The sequence below is a fragment of the Galeopterus variegatus genome, unplaced genomic scaffold, assembly GCF_000696425.1.
Source record: "Galeopterus variegatus unplaced genomic scaffold, G_variegatus-3.0.2 Scaffold761, whole genome shotgun sequence".
In the NCBI taxonomy this organism is placed as follows: domain Eukaryota; kingdom Metazoa; phylum Chordata; class Mammalia; order Dermoptera; family Cynocephalidae; genus Galeopterus; species Galeopterus variegatus.
The window spans coordinates 417,732-430,726 of NW_007726872.1; the positions used below are offsets into that span (position 1 = coordinate 417,732).

At 53.6% G+C, this 12,995-nt stretch overlaps 1 protein-coding gene across 1 annotated transcript in view; it reads left to right on the forward strand.

Moving 5' to 3' along the window:
* The window catches only part of MAN1C1 (mannosidase, alpha, class 1C, member 1), a 169,919-nt gene that overhangs the window by 126,410 nt on the left and 30,514 nt on the right, over positions 1-12,995 (forward strand). The window contains exons 3-5 of the mRNA XM_008572164.1: positions 464-579; positions 3,234-3,314; positions 8,171-8,265. Of these exons, the coding sequence (XP_008570386.1) occupies positions 464-579; positions 3,234-3,314; positions 8,171-8,265 (292 nt within the window). The remainder of the gene's footprint in view (positions 1-463; positions 580-3,233; positions 3,315-8,170; positions 8,266-12,995) is intronic.

Here is a 12,995-nt window from a genome sequence, read left to right on the forward strand (position 1 = left end):
TACTGCAATAAGTATCTTCCTGGATAGGTATTTGTGAACACCTTCATTTTTTCTCTTAGAATAAAATAAAGAGTGGAATTAAAGTCACAGGACTCGCACATCTGTTAAGATTTTTTATGACAAGTCAGAGAACAGTGGTAGATGCCCGACAGGCCCTGAGAGGTTGACTTGCTGACCAATAGAAGAGTGAACCTAGGTTTGGGAGGGGGCTCAGCCTGGGAACTCTGTCTCCCCTGGCACCCCTGCTCTTTGCCACCCTAAGGAAGAATCAGCGCATGGGGAGGACGCTAGATCCCAGCCATGCCTTCGCTGGTGGCACTGGAGTCCCTCAGGATCGTGCCCACCCTTTGCCTCGGAGCCTGCCCAGGCATTTAGGGGGCCCTGGGTCATGGCGGCTTGTTTAGTTGGGGATGGAAAGGATAAGAATGACCCCAGTCACACCTCCGATTCTCTGTACCTGCAGGAGGCCTCAACGGGGCCACGATCATTGATTCCCTTGACACCCTCTACCTCATGGAGCTGAAGGAAGAGTTCCAGGAGGCCAAGGCCTGGGTCGAGGAGAGCTTCCACCTGAATGTGGTGAGTCAGAGACCTCGGGGTGTTAGGGCAGAAGGGGCCGAAGAGGTCAGCAGCCAGCTCCACCCTGAGATCTCTGAGACCCAGAGATGTCAAGGGTCTCACCCAAGGCTGCACAGGAGAGCAGTCCCAGAATCAGAGCTATAGTGTACTTCATGGCAAGTCCCCTCCCTTAAGACCAACCTTGAGGTGGAGCATCACCTCCAGGCTGGCATTCTCCCCTGGGAGGAAGACAGCCACGACTGTCACTTCCCTCCCTATGAGATCAGTCATCGCTCATTTTGGGCACGTTGCTACCCAGGACAGTCCTTCCAGGGCTGAATCGACCACACAAAGCAGCAGCAGCAGCACGGGGGAGATGGCTTTGTGAAGGGGGACGTGGCTCACCTGCTCAGGGCTGCTCTGGCCCTGAGCCCCCGTGCACTGCCATCCTGAGATGGGGGCTGGGAGAGTCCAGGTAGGGGCCCATGACCAGGTCTGGACCCTCTTCATTTCCAGCCTTGCAGGCATCCCTGTCAGGGACGAGGGGCTTGGGGAGGGGACAGTGATGTGTCTGGATGGCACAAAAGCCTTGACCACAAGACCCCATCCCATTGATCTCTCAGCCCAGACTGAAGCAGTAGATCAGTCCAGGATGTCTCAGCTCAGCACAAGAGAGGCTGTTTACCTGGATTGGGGAGTGAGAAACAGAGACGGAGGGAGGGGAGGAGGGGTCACGTCCAGACATGCTGCAGGGTTCCATGTGCCAGACCCTGATGTAAGTGGGACGGGGACGTGCCTGCACCCCTGGCAGAAGTGAGGTCTCTGCCTCTTTGAGAGCCCAGTTTGCCAGCGCAGAGCTGGGCAGAGAGGGGAACTGGGGAGCCCGGCAGGCAGCACTGCAGGAGGGCCTCCCTGGCCGGCAGAGGCCCCTCTGGTCCTGGCTGGTATACAACCCATGGAAAAGCCTCAGTTTCCTCAACTGTAAGATGGGAATGACAACAACAGCAATAGCAATAACTACAATGCCTAATTTATAGGTCTGTGTGTGGACTAAATACAGTGGACGGTTGTAAAAGGCATTTTATGACACTGTAAAGTCTGATGTAGATGTAAAGTGGTGTCATCATCGTCATAACTACTGTGATTATTTTGAGGTGTGTTATGTGCGAGGCAAGGCAGTTGAGAATCCTCCCTTTACCTCCTTGATTGAACTGGAGGCAGGAGAAGGAAGGAGTCTCTTCTGGGCCCACTTGTCCCCTGGGCAGACAGTGGCGCCTCCAGATAGACAATGGGCATCAGGCAGCTGCCCGCAGTGCCCGGGGATGCTGAAGCGGGCTGGTGCAGCTTAGGGAGTGTCCCCAGAAGACAGCAAGGTGGGGACACTCCACCTTTTTGAACCTTGGCTTTCTCATTTGAAAAATGGACATGACAACACCTGCCACACTGACCTCACTGACCACCGTGAGGCTAAAAGGGAGAGTGGCTTTGCCAGTGCTTGGTCGATGGAAAAGTTTCCCCAGATCAACAGATGAACATTGTTGTTATCAGTCATAAAAACCATGATGCCGGGCCGGCCCGGTGGCGCACTCGGTTTAGTGCAGCGCTTGGGAGTGCGGTGGCGCTCCCGCCGAGGGTTCGGATCCCACATAGAGACCGGTCTGCTCACTGGCTGAGCGCGGTGCGGGCGTGACACCGAGGGTTGCGATCCCGTTGCCTGTCGCGGTACAGGCGCGACACCGAGGGTTGTGATCCCGTTACCGGTCATGAAAAAAGACAAAAAGGAAAAAAAAAAAAAAACCATGATGCCAAACACAGGCCAAGGGGAGCCTCTGGGGCAAGCAGGACCCCTGTGAAGGTCACACTGGCTCTGGCATGCATCTCCCCTGTGCCACCATGTCTCAGGCCCCCCTTGCATGGTGGGTGTCATCAGCCCCATCCTGCAGGTGAAGAGACTCGGGCAGGAAAAGGCTAAATATCTTGCCTGAAGTGCCAGAACCAAGGAAGTGGCTCAGGTGGGATTTCAACCCAGATCTGGTCCTTGGCGTGATGCCTCAACACCCCTGGTTTGCAGTCCCAACTTTAGATAGAAAATGGTAAAATCAAGGCAAGTGTGGGTGGGTCCTGCAGGCTCCAGAGCTGGGGGCCAGAGACACTGCTGGTCACACAAGCACTTGCCTGGTACCTCCCGTCAGCCCTGGCCCTGCCCGCCCCACAGCCTTCTCCCAGAACCTTCTGCTTGCTCTGTCACCCCAGAGAAGGGGCTCACTGTCCTCCTGCTAAGCCGTGGGGCTCTGGAAAGGGGAGGAGGATTTGCCTCCCCTCAGACTAAGCTTCAGCCAGCAGCTCCCCATGCAGGCTCTTGAGCTCTTGGAGGGCAGCCAGGCATAACTGTGCTCCAATGGCCTCGGGCAAGGGCTGGGGAAGGAAGCCAAGCCCAGGGTTTATTTGGAAAGCTGTAAATGTGCAGTAGCGCCCGCCAGGCAGGTGTGGATCCCTCTCAACTTGTGCTGTGAACACCACCACCGAGCGAGCGCTGCCTGGCCCGCTGGGGATGCCCTGCAGCCGGGCACAGGTCGGGGGAGGGTGGAGACAGTGGCCCGTGTGACCTGTCTCAAGATGCATGCAGACATCTCACAGGCGTCCCCACTATCCCCCCTCCTTCTTTCTGTCCTCAGAGTGGAGAAGCATCCTTGTTTGAGGTGAATATCCGCTTCATTGGAGGTCTCCTCTCAGCCTTCTACCTGACGGGAGAAGAGGTGAGCCGGCCCTCTGAGACCCCTGCACTGTGCTGGCTGGAAAGGGCTTTGGAGACCATCCAGTCCTACCCCATCACCACCAATGGGAAAACAGGAATTCAAGGGGCAGGGGATTTGCCTGAGGTCACTGTTACCCTTCTTGAGATCCATTTTCCAGGTGGCACATGAAGACCGTCCCTCCTTTTCTCTGAGATGCCTCAGTTCTGCTGCCTAGGTGAGCCCAACCGGTTCCCGCAGTGGGTGTCACGTTCTGTGAGGGCGACAGCTGTGCCTGCTCACAGTACACTCATAGCCTGCAGGCACCCAGCGTATCGCTGGCTGGTTTTCACAGGCGCTGGTTTTTAGGGTTGAGAAAGCCAGGACCTTTCAGCATTTCTACCCCTGGGGCCCCCAGCCTCATCCTACTCCACAGCCACCTCTTGCCCTCCCCTCTTGGGCCAACCACCAGCCAGACACCCGCTCCAGGTCTCAAGAGGTCAGCAGGGGAAATGGGGCAGCCTCTGCTGGGCGTATGTTGTAAGTGGGAGGCCTTGTTCCCAGGTGAGCTGCAGTGGCTTCCAGGAGGAGGCCTGTGCACAGTCAGAAAACCTGGGCCTCATTCCCACTCCACACTCACCTGCTGGTGGCCTCGGGCAAGTCCTTTCTCCCATCCCTGGGCCTCACTTTCTTCCCCAACATGGGATGGTCCTGATACCCCTTAGGTCAAAGAGCTCCTGTGAAATGGGGTAGGAGGGAAAGTGTTTGATCCCAGGGCTGACAGCTTCAAAGCCCACCCTCTATGTGAGAGAATTTTGAAAACCACAGAGCTCTAGAGAAATGGGAGGCTCCTTCATCCTGTCCTGGTGAGCTCCCATAAAAGCACAGCTCCAGTATGTGGTGGCCGCTACTCTGGGGCTGGACACCTCACCCCAGCCCTTTCCTTTCCTGCACACCCCCTGCTGTGTCCATCCAGAGACAATAATGATGCCTGCCCTCCGCCACTGAGGAGCCCTGAGGTGAGGCAGGAAGCCGCGGAAAATCCCTCTTCCCCTCCACCGTGCTGGAAGGAAAGTCGCTCCCGCCTCCCTTCCGCTGTCAAGGCGGCAGGGCTGAGGTCGTGGCTTACAGGCAGCAGACGTGTGCTTTCCCTCTTGGTCGCTTTGAGCCTCTCTGTCAAACGTAATCTCCTCAGCAGAGATTACTGCTTGTACCACTTTGTCCCCAAATAATTGTAGATGGGAGACCTCGGTTTTGAGTCGCCCAAAGCCTGAATTTCATTAGAAAGCCCCAGGACAGGAAAATGACAGGAGGAGCAGAAAAAAGGCATTTGTGTTCTTCATGGCCTTGGCCTGGCTTCCCATCCTGGTGGTGGTTGGTGGCGATGGGATGCGGGGAGCTGGGGGAAGAGGGATGTAGGGAGGGGCTCGATGGGTGGGTTTGGGGGCAGCAATTCAGGAAGGAGCTGGAGGCTCCTCGCACATATTACTTCCCCTGCCCTCCCTTCTCTGAGGGCATCTCTGGTCCTGAGAACTTGCTTTGAGAACTCAACTCCCTAGAAGGGACCATCAGCTTGACTTTCCCAGGTGCAGACCAGACATTTGGTTGTGGACAGGAGTCTCTGGGACTTGAGAAACAGCTCAAAAGGCCCAGGGAGAGGCCAAGTAGCCAGAGCTGCTGGGCTGGCAGGCTCCTATGTCCATCAATGCAGTTCACCCTCCAGCTCCCACACCTCCCCACACCAGGCACTGAGCCATGTGCCTGACTTGCACGGGCTACTGGAGCCCCAGACGGCCCCATCAGGTGGTGTGAGCACAAATTTGCAGATGAGGAAACTGAGACTTAGAAGAAGTAACTTGCTCAGGGTCACACAGTCTCGGAGGGCTGTGTTGGGACTGACTCCTGACCCTGTGGCCTTTCTGTTGTGTGCCTGGGTAGTCACTGCTTGTCACCAGGGGTCAGCCCTACTGGACTGAGGCCTCCCTCCTCTCCCAGTCATCGAGCTCACACACAGTCGGTGCCTGTTGAGTGGGACTTTCCATGCTTCAAATTTCCCACAAGTGTCTGTGAAATGATTTTTGGAAGAGCCCCTCCACCTCTTCCTGGGGGAGGCCTTTCTTTGCATCAGATGAAAGCTGCGGGAGGAGAATCCCCTGCTGGGTAGGCCATCCCTGCCCAGACCCGACTCCCACAAAAATAACAAGCACAGCCACAGCTGTACCAGGTGATGTTGGAACAGCACTTCACAGTTTATAAAGCATACTCACTAATATACATCCTCTCATTTGATTTCCAGAAAAACCAGCCAAGGCACATGCCACCATTCCGTAGAGCAGATGAGGAAACAGATGCTCAGAGACAGTACATGGCTCAACCAAGGTCACACGGCTGCCTGGTGGGAGAATCTGAGCCTGGGCTCTGACCCCCAGCCCAGCTCCCTTTCCACCCCGCAGAAAATAATTCCTGCCTGTTTCTATTACCCCTGTTCTGGAACTGAGACGATATCCCTGTGTTGGAGAGGCAGTTTGCTGTCCTGGAAAAGAGCTACTTTCTTTATAGCTCCACAACCTTGGGCAAGTCACTTCTCTGAGACTGTTTTCTCATCCGCAAAGTGAGTCAGCACCTTCCCCACAAGGCTGTTGCAAGGATTGAAGGTCACATAGATAAGTCACCTGGCACACCTACTCACTTCCAGGGTGGGCAGGAGGAGCAGTGTCCTTCTGTCGTCAGTGGAACTGCTGTCCACACACTCACCCAGTACCCTCCCTGGGACAGTTGACACCTGCAGAGCCAGCCGACAGCAGAGCCTTCTCTGGGGCCTTCCAAAGGGGGGGCATGGTTTGCTGGCAGAGAGGACCAGTTAAGAAGAGTTAGCTCAGCATCCTCAGGGCTGAGGGCAGTGGACAGCTGCCTGGAGCCTCAGCCTCGGGGTTCAGGTTCGTGCGTTTGTGGGTTCTCCATGCACAGCCTACTTTGTGCCTCTATGGTCAGCCTCCCCAGGGTCAAATGAAGATTTCAGGAGCCTCAAGTGAGACCAAGGGCCTTGAGAGCCCTTCATTGTTGCTAAACCGGTGGCTTCCAAACATGGCTGAGACTCGCATCCCCCAGAGAGCAGATCCTGTGGTCTAGGGTTACGCGAAGCTTCGGAAACTGATTTTAGACCAGCTCGCCAAGGGATTCTGATGTGGCTGGTCCCTGCATCCACTTTCAGGCCCCACTGCCTGGCACTGGACCTTCCCATCGTCTGCGGCCTACCGCTGCAGCCCCAGCACAGCTCCTCCCTCCCTTCCTCCCTAAGAGGACCACCCCACTCGGAGGCCTCAAATCCACATTCCAGTGTAAAGTGTTCTGAAGTCCCTCCCCACTGCCTTCCCTAAGCAGCTGCCTCAGCAGTTTTTAATTTAATTTAATTTTGGTGGCTGGCCAGTACAGGGATTGAACCCTAGACCTCAGTGTTATCAGCACCACACTCTAACCAACTGAGCTAACTGACCAGTCTGAGCAGCTATTAATTGTTGTGGGGGGAGAGGGTCTCAAGAAGGCTTTGCTTTGCAGCGACCACAGGGGTTAGCAAACTGGGTCACCCTCAAGCTCCAGAAGTGAAGACATGCATGATCCCTACCAGGAGCAGGTACTTAAGGGCTTGCGCGTCCACCTTTTAAAAATAACATTTATCGTAGGCTTGTTTTTATTATAAAAATCGCCCAGAAAATAAAGATAAGCCAAAAGAAGAAAATAATAATAAAAATCATCCATACACTTACCCCTCTGAGAAGACCATTATTAATATTTTGGTGTATTTCCTTCCTTTCATCATGCAAACATTTTGAAATGTTTTTCTCTAAATGGACTATAAGCCCTTTATTCACTATTAAATATCCTTCTACAACATTCTAGTGGCGGCATGGCATTCCACTGCATGGATAAGCCGTAATTTAACCACTTCCCTGTTTCATGTTTACAGTATTGTCATCTTTTCCCCCACTGTTCTAAACAATGCTGGAATACATCTTTACAACATCTTTGATTCTTTATTTCTTTAGAATAAATTCTTAGGAGGGAAGCTGCTGAGTCAGAAGGTCACAGGTATTTTGGATTAATCAGGCATCTCAGGAGAGCAGCTTGAGGGGCCCTGAGGCCTGGGACCTCCCAATGGCTCCCCTGCTATCATGTGGTGGTTTAGGATAAGCCCCCTCTCCTTCATTCCCCAGCTGCAAAGTGGGATCCGTGGGCAGAATCATAATGTCAAAGGGAGAAAGGCTGTTTACACACAGGAAACTAGCCCAGAAAGAGGTAGTGGGTTCTGGAATCTGCAAGGGGAGAGTGGGGTCTTGGCTGCCAGTCCAGTGCTCTATACATTCTGTCCAAATGCTACTGCTCGCCACCCATGCCGTCAGCCCGTAACATCCTGGTCCCACGGTGGCGGCACTGACCGCGGGTGACCCTCCTGTCTCAGCCAGATCTTACCTGGACATGGAGGTGACCTCCCTCCACCCCAACTCTGACTGCGTTTTCTTTCATCTTCCCAGTTGTCATCTAATCACAATTATAGGCTGAGCCTTCGTCATGGTCCTGACACTGTGGTAAATGCCTTGCAACAATTATCTAATTTTCATCTTCCCAACACCCTCTGCAGTATTATCCTCATTTTATGGACAAAGAAATGGAGGCTCAGAGAGAAGTACCTCACCTAAGGCCACATGGCCAGTGACCAAGGACCCAGGCTCCTGCTCAGGTCTCTGGCTGCAGAGCCCGAGGCAGTGCTACCTCCACTCTGGGCCCCACAGTGTCTGCAGGCTTAGCCTGCCTGCAGTGACCTCTTGAAGCCACTGCACCCTACCCAGCCTGGATTCACAAAACCCTTTGACCCTTCCTTACAGGTGTTCCGAATAAAGGCCATCAAGCTTGGAGAAAAACTCCTGCCAGCCTTCAATACCCCCACTGGAATCCCAAAGGGTGTTGTGAACTTCAAAAGGTAGGATGCGTCGTTCCCCACATGTGGCCTGGGCTGCGCCCATGCCTGTGTGCATGTCCTGGCTGGGTTGGGGCCTGGTGAGGAGGCTCCAGGGCAGTTAGGCAGACAAGCAGGAATGGGGCCCTTGGCATGACCTTTGTTAAACCCACTCATTGACAGATGTGGAAACTGAGGCACAGGGAGAGGACAATACCTACCTTGGGCATCACAGCAAGTCGGTGGCTCGCAAAAATGAGCCCTAGCCAGGGCTCTTCTGGGCAGGTGTTTGTCACCAAGCCTGGTTGTCAAGATTAGGGCCACACAGGCCCAATCTTCCTGGAGTGGGAGGGTCATCTGCTCCTCTGTCAACATCCTGCTAGCAAGCACCATCTCAATTTAGGGCCATCCATGTGGGCCTCTAACACCCTCCCTTCCAAGCTAGGTTCAAAGGCTGGTAAGCACATCATACCCTCTCCCCTGAGGAGGGGCCCAAAGCTGCTAAAGGTCTCAGGACGCTGGCTGTCCTCTGGACAGGAGTCCTACCCCCTGTCCCTGTGCTGTGTGGAGCAGACCCCGGGGAGAGTCAGGCCATCCTTGAGGCCCTGACAACCTGAGCCTGGAGGAAGGCGGTCATGTTTCTGTCGCAGTGGACTTCCCCATTCCATCCCCTGCAGTGATTTCTCATCTCAGGGCTCTCAGCCCAACAGGAGCATCAGCCAGCTGCCTGGGAGGAGAGGCAGGGGCCCTGGGCTCTGGTTAGAGTATCCAAAGCACCCTCTCTGTCTTGTGGAGGTCACACCCTTTATGTCAGTGCCAACAGCTTCACCACCCTTCTCTCTGCCTTGCAAAAAGGACAGAGGACATGGCAGGTTCAGCATCTTCATTGACTATTCTCTAGTCGAGATAAGCTCCTGGTATGTGATCTCACAGAAATCTCACCATAGGCCAGGGAAGAGCCCTCAGGGATGATGGAATCCTGCTCTCCATGCCTGGATTGACTTCCCAGAGCTGGACACTTGGATCTCTGCTCATATTCCTTCCCCACAAACACTGATCCTGGAGAGACATGGCCCGCTGTCATGCAGCCCAAACACAAACACACTGTCCTTCTGGCTCCCTCTGCCAGGCTCTGAGATAGGACCTCACTGGGGCCATCCCTCCCCTTTGTGCCACAGCCTTGGCTGTCTGCTTTACCTTTGTCCCTCAGGCCACAGACCTGATCTGACACAGATCCTGACATTTCTGATTAAGGAAGCGTGTTTATTTTTAGGCTGTTTGTGTGCTGTGCATGTTGCTGGTGCCAGGTACGTGTGTGTATGTATATGGATATTTCCTGGCAATTGCTCCCTTTCATTTTCTGGGTTAGAGAGTTTGTTGTGAAACACTCCTCCCTGTTCCACCAGAGAGAGTGTCAGGGATGTGTACGTCCCATGTGGCACTGAGTTTGCTCTCCGGAGAGGGCCTGCTGGTGTGAGCTGGACCACCATGGCTTCCCCTCTCCCAGCAAGGCCTGCCATGGGTATCTCTGAGAGGAAGGGCTAAGTGGCCAGGCCCTGCCCCAACACTGCAGTGGGGAGCACCCGAGGGGAAGGGTCCCCAAGAACATGACTGGCTCTTCCTCCCTGGTGGGGGCATGTCTGCACAGGCAGGCCTGGGAGGCAGAGGCAGGGCCGTGTGACCTGTGACTTGCAGGGACCACTGGATGATCTGGGAGAGTGGCAGTGACCAGGCCAAGAACCTCTGCAGCTGAGTCTCACTTGCTCTGTCCCACACAGCTTCATGTACACACACACACACTCTGTGGCCACCCATGCAAATCGTAAAGGCTCAGACACGCTTGCCTCTGTCGCAGGTGCTCTTGCATCCATACACATTCACACACAAATATGTTTTCACATACATGCTCCAGCCACACACAAATATATACTTCTTCATAGTTGCTGATATCTATTGAGCATATGAGCACATGACATAGATACTCTCTTTTCAACTTCACGGCAACCACAGAAACTCCATTTTACCAATAAAGAAGCAGGCTCAGAGAGGTGAGGAAACTTATCTGAGGTCACGCAGCAGCAAAGCAAAGTTAGGATTAGAATCCAGGTCTGTCTGGCTTTGAGCTAACGATCACACCATACACATGACTACACACACAGGCGCACACACACACAGAAGCTTCAGCCGGGGTGGGGGGGGCACTGTGGAGCAGCCCCTCCTGCCCAGGCAAGGCTGCAGGCCCACTTGCACTTAAAAGGTGGGGAGGGGAGGGGAGAGGAGGGCAGAGCTTCCCATTGGTCCATCGACTCTTAGGGCTGATCAGGAGACCTCCTGGTCTCTGGGATGCTACCAGAATGGATGCATTTGGGACACAAATGACCTAGGAACTAGATATGGATTTAGATTCAGCTCTACCAGTTCTCCAACTTACTGTGTGACCTTGGAAAAGTGTCTTCCCCTCTCTGATCCTGAGTATCCTCACCTATGAAATAAAGATCATGGTATCTACCTCTGAGGTTGGATGTGAAGATAAAATGAGATACGAAAGCCACCAGGCACATGTTAGGCACCTGACACATTTAACTTAATAACAGTAACAAACAGCACATAATTTACACATGCATAATTACATAATGATTAAAATGACAATAATTACATGCATAACTTACACCTCACAGTAATTCTATGAGGCATGGACACCGTTATTTAACAGATGAGAAAACTGAGGTCTAGGGAAGTGAACCAACCTGCCTGAGGGCAGCTGGCTGGGACCCAGGGGAGCCAGGTTTGAAGCCAGGCAGGAGAGGGGCAAGGCTCCCAGCACCTGCCCACCTCCACCCAGGGCAGGCTCTGCTTGTCTGCCTGTCTGCCAGGCGTCTCCACCACAGGAAGCCCACTGGGGAGGGGAAGTGTGTGGGGACAGGAGAGAGGAAGGAGAGGCCCATGTGGAGGAAATGAGAACAAAAGACAGCTGGGTGGCTGGTGGCTTTTTTTTTTTGCCTTGAACTTCCCTGCAAGGGCGGAAAGCATCAATTATTCAGGAAACCCTCTGTGGGTACCCAGGGCTCTTACTAAGATCACAAGCTGGAGAGAGAGGTCTCACTCGGGCTGGGGGAGGAGGGACAGAGGGGACAATAGGGCAACACCCTCTCCCTCTGGGTGAGTGTGGTGCTGTCTTAAGGTGGGAGACCCCCTCAGGGAACTGCTGCAGCCCAGCAGACCTCAATTCTAACTCTGCCTCCACCACCTACTGGCTCCAGTCCTGAACAGCTCACTTCTCTCCATGAGCCTCAGTCTCCTCCTTTGCATTTGGGATGAATGATGCTTTACCTGTGGGCTTTAAATGAAGTCATGCAAACAGCTTGCCACGGTACCTGGCTTACTGTAGCAGCTCAATAAATGAAAGCTGTTTTGTTTATTATTATCTAGGAGTCAATTTTTCCCTCCTGTGCAACCCATCGTTTCCCACCCCAAATCAGGGAAATGCCCATAGAAGTGGAGACAGGATGAAGGGGCCAGTGGCTTTCTCTATATTTGTTGAGGTCACCTGACTGCAAAGAAGATTTCAAAGTCCTCCATCTGCTTCCAGAAGCTGGGAGGCTGGTAAGCTTCCCTGCTTTCTCAGAAGCCACATCTAGACCCAAGATGAGGAGAGGAGAAAGGTAGTTTTAGAGGAGCCCCAGAAAAAGCAGTGCCCCTCGGGTGGCATACAGTGACCTCCCCACCCCAACACCTGCCTTCCCAAGTCCTATTCCTGGAGATAGAGGGACAGTTCCAGGAAAGCCAGAGCTCCCACCAACAAGGAAGCAGAGTGTCCCACACTAACTGCACCTCGGGGTCCCTACATATGGGAAGAGGTCACCCTGCTCTGTTCCCACCCCCTGGGCCCATAACTTCCCTGCAGAGACCCTGTCTCCCTAAATGTCCCACAGGAAAGATAATCATAATACATATGAAGAAACAGGCACAGGGAGTGGAAGCAGCTGGCCCCAGACTACCCTCATTCTGCACCCTCCTCTCTTAATCCCCACAAAATCCCTAGGAACAGAGACGGGATGTATTATCCTTACCCTGTTTTACAGATGCAGAAACTAAGGCGCACAAGGATTAAATGGTTGGCCCAAGGTCTTCGGCTAGCAAACACTTAAACCTGCACCTCCTGGCTCCAGGGAGATCCCAGGGAGATTTTCAGCAAAAGCTTCTGCAAAGGCAGGGTCCTTGTTTACTATTACATGATCAAAAGAGAGGCAGGCCGCAAGGTGGTTACACAGGCGTCAGGGCCAGCTTTGGGTCCCAGCTGCTCCACTTACTGTATGATCTCAGGCAGGTGTTGTCACTGTCCTGTGCCTTGTTTTCCTCATCTGTAAAAGGAGCAGATGTGTGGATTAACTGAGGTCCTGCCTCTGCACTCTTCCTCGTTGGAAGCACCCAGAACCTGGAAGTGGTTATCTAAGGGCCTTTTCTGGTGAGGTTGCAGGGCTATGCTGGAAATGCCTAATTTGACTTTTTCTGTGCTGTTCATGAGCAGTCTCTGGGTAACTGGTGAGGAAACCTTTGCTACGAGAGCCCTTTCTTCAATCCTAACCCCAGGTATTGCCAGGGTCCCGCAACTCCAGGTGTGTGATCATACCAGAGCTGACAGCCCATCAGGTGTAGTTTCCATAAATTCCAGGCTAGGGCCATTCTGTCCTTGGTATCACCAGCACTGTGGGGAGAGGAAAAGGATGGGGTGGGAGTGGGTCCTTGCATTTTGC